General features: G+C 34.9%; 1 protein-coding gene across 3 annotated transcripts in view; it reads left to right on the top strand.

Moving 5' to 3' along the window:
* The window catches only part of ACVR1C (activin A receptor, type IC), a 90,779-nt gene that overhangs the window by 70,091 nt on the left and 11,329 nt on the right, over positions 1-9,359 (top strand). For 2 of the 3 annotated variants that reach the window (XM_008587798.1, XM_008587799.1), the window contains 3 exons: positions 4,057-4,287; positions 6,875-7,042; positions 8,398-8,554. In XM_008587798.1, the coding sequence (XP_008586020.1) occupies positions 4,057-4,287; positions 6,875-7,042; positions 8,398-8,554 (556 nt within the window). The remainder of the gene's footprint in view (positions 1-4,056; positions 4,288-6,874; positions 7,043-8,397; positions 8,555-9,359) is intronic. The other variant, XM_008587800.1, reaches the window with a different exon arrangement.

Genomic DNA, 9,359 nt, shown 5'->3' with positions numbered 1-9,359 from the left:
TATATATATATATATATATATATATACACACACACACACACACACACACATATATATATATGTGTATGTATGCATGTATGTATATTTTTCCAGAAATCATGCCAGCACTTCGTTTTGCAGAGAGGGACAAGGGTAAACCTAGAGATCCACTTCAGAAGCCTCCAAATGCCTTCTTGCTTTGGAAGGATTATTAAGATAATAACCCAACATTTCAAGGAACTCCCCTGCCAGTAGCTTTTAGGAGCATCCAGACAGGCGCAATTAATGGAGGCAGGCAGCAGAGGGGCAATAACATCTGTATGAGTACCCATATTTAACATGAAGCAGCTTTGGATTCATCAGAAAAGAGAAGCACATTATGCCATAGATGCCCAGATATTTTGATGCTTCTGGAGGCAAGATCACGTGCCCTCTCACTGACCGAAGTCTAAATGTCTACACCATCAATGTGAAAATTAGGTGGCATGTTTTCAAAAGAGAAATACAGTACAAGAAAGAAAATCCCCAAGCTGCAAAATTTATAAAACTTAAATTATTGGATAAAGGGCTGGCATTCTTTTTGTAAAAGTAAAACTTGTTAGAACTCAATACTCTTTCCTTCTTCAAATATGCATTTTCAGGCCCACTATGCCCTAATTTCTTGAGCAATGACAACCTCCTAGGCACAGACAGCTCTGATTTGTGCCAAGTTTCTTGACACCTTATATAAATTCTTCATGAGGTTCAAATGGTAAATAATCATCTATTTAATCCACACCAAAACATTTTACTTCACCTGAAGATGTTAGAAAGAAAAGGCAGTTGAGAAGACAATTCTTTAGGCCCTGACAGTTGTTTTTCTTCACCAAATCCAAATAAAAGTTTCCATCCCAGAGCTTACCATGTTATCAAGCATTTTTAACAATAAAATTTGTAATATTTGAACCCTTTTTTTTGTTAAAAATGTTTTTATTTTGGAGCTACTCATTAAATATAATTTAAGATAACCAAGGATTTCCCTTTCAAATAAAAGTAATACAGATTTTAAAGTTGGATATTTACCTTGATTAAGTAGTCATGAGCCAGGGCATAAAATCAAAAATTAATGCTGTTTTTTGGTATTTTTGTGCATCTTTAAACCTAAATCTGGGTTTATTGACTTCTAGACTCTCTCCTCTTTAGATCATTCTAAGATCTCATGTGAAAAGAAAGGAGAAAATATACCCAAGTTTGGATGATTTCTTAAAAGACCAGTTTGAGTTTTTAGGCATTTTTTCTCAAAGCCAGTTCCATGTGTTTGGCAGTGACCACCAGCTAAAAGTAACTGATGGCCTCACTGCCTTTGATAATCAGAGAATGGATCTATCTGCAGCAGGGCTTCAGCCACAACCGCTCAATTACAGGGAGGAGATTGGGTGGTTCTTTTTCCCCTCTGCTTTTCTTAATTGGTCAATGACCTTAAACATGATGCAGCTTTTTCAGATGTTGAGAAATAAATATTGTGAAGTTTATGCCTGACCTTGCCAGGGACAAATTTCAAAGCGATATAATGCCTACAAGAGAGGGAAATGGACTGGTGTTTTACTGGGCTGTACTGAGAGTGGATTATGTCTCAGGTGATTTCTAAGACACTAGGTATGTTGCTGCTTTTCTCTCATGGTATAACAATTCTGACAGATGGGGACATTGCTGAAAGGTGCCTTTCCATAAGACAGGCATTAGCTTTTGCAATCCCTGATAGAAAGACTAAAATGAACCTACAGGGGCAGGCAATGTCCAGGTACCTTCAAATGAAATCTCTAGGTATATAGCAGAATAATTACTCAGATTCATTTTGGTGGTTGCTCTGAAAGATACGGAAGCGATTTCCCTTGCGTTTTATTGTCTCAACTTAATTGCCGTATTGAGTACCTTACTTGTTGTTTTCTTCCTTTGTCCCCGGCCTGTGCCACTGACTATGTGCTTGATCAATTTGCAGTTTGAAAACATTGTCTTATCTAGTTCTCTGTCCATTTTTGTTGCTTTGTTGGTGGTGTGGGTCATTGTTGGTGATGTTTTTGTGAGAGAGAGAGAGAGAGTTAGAGAGAGAGAGAGAGAGAGAGTGAGTGTGTGTGTGTGTGTGTGTGTGTGCAAGACCATAGTGGAGGGGGGTAAGGAGGAGAAAGACTGAGATTGAGATTTGGCCTAATAATTGTTAGTGTAACTTTTAGTGTGTGGTTGAATAGTAAAATTGACTGTAGCCTCCAAAACCAGTCCCTATAATTTGCTGCCTGAAGTCTTCTGCACAGGGGAGGACAGCAGTCATATCCTCTGAGTGGTGAGAAAGCAAGAGTTTGGACTGAAAACCTGTATTTTAGTTCTAGGTCTGCATCTCACTAGCATCACAATCCTGAGCAAGTCTTTGATGACTGCAGGGCCTCAGTTTTCCCATCTCTAAAATGATAAAGTTGAACCAGATGATTTCAAAAGGACTTTCTGACTGTGGGGCTTTGTGACTAATTGTTGAGCTCCATAACAGAAAATGTATCATCTGTGCTTATGTAACCATAGCTGGTGGTTCTCCTGAAGATGACAACATCTGAATGAACAGTGGCTTATTTTAGGAACAGGGACTGAAGCCCCTAGGGACTACAGGGTTATTGCTGTGCGAGTTTCTTAGCCATCTGAGTATAAAGACAATAACTAAACTTTCTTGAGTAAATTTATGCTGCAATCTCTTTAACTATTTTCCCTCTGATGACTAGTATGGTGCAGAAACCAACCAATCAAAACAGAAGCCTCAGCTAGAGTAACATCCTGGAGAAGCTGAAGTGCTAGAGTAATAAATACCCATTGTGGAAATTAAGAGAATGTAGAAAATTAGGAAGAAGAACATCACAATTTACTCCAATTCCACCAAATAAAAATAACTGTCATAACATTTAGCGTATTTTATTTTCAGTCTTTTTTCTGTGCATATTTTGAATAGCTAGATATACCTATTTATGTGTATAAAATTTGCTATATTGTTTTCATTTAACATTAGTGCAAAATCATTTTCCCATGTCATTAAGAAATACATCTTCATAAACAGCATCATTATTAGTGGCTCTAAGTAATCCGCCTTAAGCTTAACAAAATATTAAGGGCTAACCATTATTTGCATGTTATATGCCAGACACTAAGCCAGGTGCTCAGTAATTCTCATATTATCCTATTATATAGTTAATATTATTATCCCCAGTTCTCCAGAGGAAGATGCTGAAGTTCGGAGAGGTTAAATAACTTGCCCCTGGTTACCAAGTGGTACAGCTGAAATTAAACCCAGGTCTTTCTTATCTGAGCTCTTAATATCTGCACTATATTTCACAATTTTTCTATTACCTGACACCTTCCCTTATTTTTCCTGTCAATACTAATAATGTATTAAACATTTTGACATTAATTTTTATGCATTTTGCATTACATTTTTAAGATAGAATTCCAGAAGTGAAATTATTGGTTCAAAGAACATGAATACTATGCATATACCCAGAATATATTTTCCTTGAAATTCTTCTATTCTAAGGAAAATATCTATTTGACATTTTCTATAACTGTATCTTGTTTTTAGTATAACATCATTGTTTCACTTGATCATTGAATTTGATTCTTCACGTTCCAATTTTAATTTGGTTTTGCAAAAATTTACAAAGAATTCTTTTGTTTTGCAGTTGTACCAGGAACCATATACTTTATTTTAGAGGTTAACAAAATAAATTTTTTTTGCTTTTGTGTATTTAGTAATCTGACTAGCTTTGATGGGCAACTCAGGGAGATTTGCAGTAATTCTTGGAAATCAGATATCTGCAGCAACAGGCTATGTTCAAAGATTTTTTATTTCTGAATATGAGGAGAGAAATTCATATTTATAATTTAGAGTGTTTTTAAAGCATGCATTGGCATTGAAGTATGGTATAATGGTGCTTATTTCTTCAAAATCAATAAAATTATTAAAGTACTTAAATGTTTGCTTTTTTACGTGAACACAGTGGCAATCATAACAGTTCTTTTCTGGCATTTGTTTTTAATCATCAGTTCCACCTTTTCTTTGGTTAGGTCTACCTCTGTTGGTTCAGCGAACGATTGCAAGGACAATCGTGCTTCAGGAAATAGTAGGAAAAGGTCGATTTGGTGAGGTGTGGCATGGAAGATGGTGTGGGGAAGATGTGGCTGTGAAAATATTCTCCTCCAGAGATGAAAGATCTTGGTTTCGCGAGGCAGAAATTTATCAGACAGTTATGCTGCGACATGAAAACATCCTTGGTTTCATTGCTGCTGACAACAAAGGTATTTTCAATCTAATTGGGTTCAGCAAGTAAAACTGTTATGTCTATTATGAGGATAAATAAATTTATCTCTGTTTTAAGTCTACATAAAAGTCTCATTTCTTTACTGAGGAAAGAAAATTCTTTACTCTGTTCCACAAATAAATACACATAACCACACAATAAAGCATGGCAAATGGGTGATATGAAATCATTTTTGTTGCTAGGGTCAGGCTGATTTTTAAAATGTTGAAGAATGGTGTGGTGCAGAAACCAACCAATTGGAACAGAGGCCTCAACTGGAGCAGAATTTTAGAGAACCCTGCCATGCTAGGGTTCATCTCTTTAGTTGCTGCTGGGTCATGGAAAGATCTGGAGGCAGATATCTTGGTGGGTAGGGATGTTTGTGTTTTTTAGGACAAAGGAGTGTTATTGGGAGTTTTGAATAGCAGCTGTTTACCATCCAGGACAGAAATATTTCAGTATTTTAATAACTGGAACAGACACACCAATGAATGCTAGCTGAATGTTCATCTTTGTTAGGACTGTATTTTTCATCTGTATAACAAGCTTCCTCTTCAGGACTCAAGATTTCTATCAACATTATCTCTTAAATGTGTTAGAATGGTGGCAAGCAAGACAACTTTAGTGAAATTTTCTATTAATGTTACTTTGAGCATGATTTATATCTTGAGATTTAACATTAACAGTGCCACACAGTTTTACTTTTTGAGTTCCATAGAGTGAGACAGAGCATCAGCTTTCTGATATTTAAAATCTGTACTCAAAAAATATTACATATATGCCTCACTGATCAGGGGCTAGATATTAAGTTTGTGGATTATCTATGTTCTCTTTCTTCTTTTTACAAAGTATTTACTCATTTAACTGTGCATTAATGCCCTTAAAAAATTGGGAATAGTCAAATTTGTTGTACTTCAATTATTGGTATTCATGAAGAACTTCGGTGGAGTCAAAGTTGTAACCTGTATCTAAAAAAGGGTTAAAAGAAACTATCTGCGGTTGTCAGGGACCCACCATTGCCTGTGAAAATTAAAAACCTATGGTTATTTTGGTCTAACATAAATTTGATCATGAAAGTATTCGTTGTTAATTAGATGGCAGAAGAGAGGCCTAACACTAATTGTACATTTTGGCCATAATTATGTTTGCTGATGATTTATCATTTCTGATTTGCTAAAGAGAAACTGAGTAAAACCAAGATTAGCTAAAAATGATTTTTTCCAGATTCTTCATTATGTATACTTTGAAACTATACCAGACTATTGAAAATGAGACTTTCCTCATTCAGCTGTTTTTCTCTTCCATCCTAATTCTTGAGCTGAACTATCTACCGGTTAGATTAATTAGCAATGCTGCCAAAGCAGTAATGGCTGTAGTTATGTGGATCATCTTCATGGAACTAATTTAGTCATGATTTTTATTGGATTATAAAACAATATGTACCAGAAGGATCATCTTTGGCTTTTTCTTCTTCAGTTTAATCTCTGTCATATTCTTACATGTCAATGGCTTTGTGCATGATTTTGGATGATCTCTAACATCACTTTCATCTTCATGAATTCCTTTATCTTTTGCAACATTTACAGTTTCACGTTTTAGTCAACTGTCTGACAAAGACATTGATGTTAGAGGGCAAAAATAGCCACTGATGTCAATCAGAGCGAGAGGTGTGAGTAAGGGTTAGTTTTACGTGTGGTCAGTTTGTGAGTGAATTTTATCATGTTATGTTGACTTTTGCATTGCTAGGAAATTTTATTACTACCTGAATTTGGAAATTAAATATTTGGATAACAAGGTACATAAAGTACCTGGCAGGAAAAGTTCTCAGCAAGTATTCAAATATTATAGATTTTTTCTCTGAGCGTCAGAACCAGTCAGGATCGCCCAAGGTTATTGTAGACACTTTATTCCAACAGCTAAAGCTAACTCTAAGGACTCTTAATACCTAGAGAAGTTTTAGGCTAATTTCTCTTCCTCCAAAAACCCATTTTTATAATCTGAATTAGTTTTTTGATTAAATGATGTAAATTATTTGAAAATGTCTGGTAATTGTGTTTGGTTCTTCATATAAGCTTTTGGGGAAAATCATCAACTTCATATTTTGAAAGGTGAATAACATGAACGTTCTTAGACTGTTAGAGCTTTTATGATAGTAATAATACTTTGTGTAAATTTGTTGTATTTCTGATCTTTATTGGTACAATCTATCTTAAAAGCTCTCAGTAATTTATAACAGAACACTAAGCCTAAATGCATCTCCAGTAGTTTCTCCTATACTATGGTTGCTATTACCAGCAGATATTGATTAGAGGAAATAAGAAAGGAGTTGTTCAGTTGTTAGAATCACTGCCTTTAACTTCCTATTTCTATGGTGGGTACATAAAACAGGTTCTAATGTGTCAGCATCTTCAGGAATTCATTGAGAATTTTTACTTTACTACCTTGGGCTGCAAGCACTACCACTGAAGGAATTAACCTTGCTTTGTGAACAATACAAATTAGCTTTAAACACTGAAGTTTGTTAAAAGATTTTGGCTTCTTTGTCAACATATATTTACAGCAACAAAATTATGTTTTTCTGTTAGATAATGGCACTTGGACTCAACTTTGGCTTGTGTCTGAATATCATGAACATGGCTCTTTATATGACTATTTGAATAGAAACATAGTCACCGTGGCTGGAATGATCAAACTGGCACTTTCAATAGCTAGTGGTCTGGCCCACCTCCATATGGAGATTGTTGGTACACAAGGTACGTATTTCCTGTCATATTTTTTCTCCTTGAATATGAGGATAGACCACTAAGTTGTATTTTTTATTTAGCTGTATTTTAATTATTACAAACAACTATCGAATGTAAAAGAACACTAAAGTTCATAAAGCTGAGGGTTTTGTCATGATGTAGTCAATTCTCAAAAATATACTCACCATATTGAATATTATCTATAATAATATTTTTATTCCTTGTGGCTTCATCTTTGCCATTTAGCATATATACTTAGGAAGTCTTTCTTTGGTGGCAAAAGCTCTATATTCAGAGCATACAAATAATTTAAGTGTTTACTTTTGATCATTAACAAAAATTAGAAAGGGTAATGTGATCTTGAAAAATATTTGCATACCATGAACTTGAAGGCCAAATAACACCCTCTGCCTTTTCTATTTTTTTAGTTAATAGAGAGTTGGCTTAGAAAGTCATTAGTCTAGACAGAGCAATGGTTCTCAAATTTGGACTCATGATCCCTTTAAACTCTTAAAAATTAGTGGGAATTCCAAAAGTTTTTTTGTGTGTAGGTTATATCTATTAATACTTATCACATTAGAAATTAAAATTGAGAAAGTAAAAAAAATACTTATTTATTTAATTTACTTAAAATAATGATAATTAACCAATTAAATGTTAATATAAATAAAAGCTTTGAAATGTTAACATTTTTCGTAATTAAAAAGATGTAGTGAAAATAATGGTTTTGTTTTACATTTTTGCAAATTTCTTCAATGTCTGGGTCAATGTCTAGATTTTCATACCTGTTCATCATTCAGACTGTTTCAAAATGTTGCTTTGGTTAAAGTATGTGAGGAAAAGTTGGCATTACACAGATATGTAGTTGGAAAAGAGTCTCAAGGATCTCTGAGGATCTCCAAGGATCTGGGGTCCACATTGGAGAATCACTGGTCTAGGGTAGTAGAAGTTTGAAACTTGTAAGAGAATATTTCCTGTGTTCTTGTGTGGATGTAACAATGGTAATTCTTTCCCCCTTTATTCCGAACATATTTATTAGTGCTTACCAAACATCACCTAGAGCACAAGTATTGAGGGCATGTTGCTGAAAGAGACAAAGCACAGCCCTTGTTCAGCCTGAGTTTAGCTGGGAGAGACATGATTAAGCACGTACCTGAATAAGCAAAATATTTAGATAGTGTTTAGAGCTATGAAGAAAACAAAATGGGGTCCTCTGATGGAGAAGACTTGGAGTACAGAATGGGAGGTCAGGAATGCCTCTCAGAGGAGGTGACGTGTAAGCTAAGGCTTCAAAATGATTCCTCTTGGAGAGACTCAATCTTCAGTAAAGAAAAAAATGAATATGCTTTTCTTATGCTTCATAGGTAAACCTGCTATTGCTCATCGAGATATAAAATCAAAAAATATCTTAGTGAAAAAATGTGAAACTTGTGCCATAGCAGACTTAGGGTTGGCTGTGAAGCATGATTCAATATTGAACACTATCGACATACCTCAGAATCCTAAAGTGGGAACCAAGAGGTAAGATGACCTACTTTGGTAACATACTAAGACTTATGATTGCCCAATAAACACGAATGCCTGGGGTGTGTGTGAAGGGGACTCAGGTTCAAATGGGAGATTATTAGGCCTGAGAAAGCAAGAAGTCTTCTATGGGTCACTGAGAAGTTAGTGGGCACAATGATTATAAAGCAGGAGAGTTGGCATTTTTGGCCATATGACAGTAGCCATTTAGGCACAGAGTCCAGTGGGGAGGAATGGTGGAAGAGATAGTTACATATTAGTTTTAGTGTGTTGCATTCTGAGAATAAATTTTCCTACAGACAGTGGGTAGCTCTTCCAAAAGCCTTTATATTTCATAGATGAATTGAAACTCAGTTCTTCATGTTTAGGTTCAAAACAGCAGATACAGAATCAATATCAATGCATTGGAATAGATAGGTTAGGGACTGTATATAATAAATACATTTATGTGCTGTTATGTATTCCCTTAGTTTTTAAATATTTAATGTAATACAACAGTTTGTTACATTATGTTTGATGTTAAATTTATGTTACAGATGTAACAATTTATGTATTACCTGTAGTTAGTTGTACTTATTCTTATGTCTCTCAAATTGATATGTTGTAAGATAATATGAGTTTGGACACAATTCCCACTTTTAAGGAAGAGAATCTGTGAAGGCTAAGAACAAGCATGATGTAAACAGTTGTACTTATTCTTATGTCTCTCAAATTGATATGTTGTAAGATAATATGAGTTTGGACACAATTCCCACTTTTAAGGAAGAGAATCTGTGAAGGCTAAGAACAAGCATGATGTAAA

This window comes from Galeopterus variegatus, unplaced genomic scaffold (genome assembly GCF_000696425.1).
Source record: "Galeopterus variegatus unplaced genomic scaffold, G_variegatus-3.0.2 Scaffold4547, whole genome shotgun sequence".
In the NCBI taxonomy this organism is placed as follows: Eukaryota; Metazoa; Chordata; class Mammalia; order Dermoptera; family Cynocephalidae; genus Galeopterus; species Galeopterus variegatus.
This window is presented reverse-complemented; position numbering and strand designations above follow the sequence as displayed.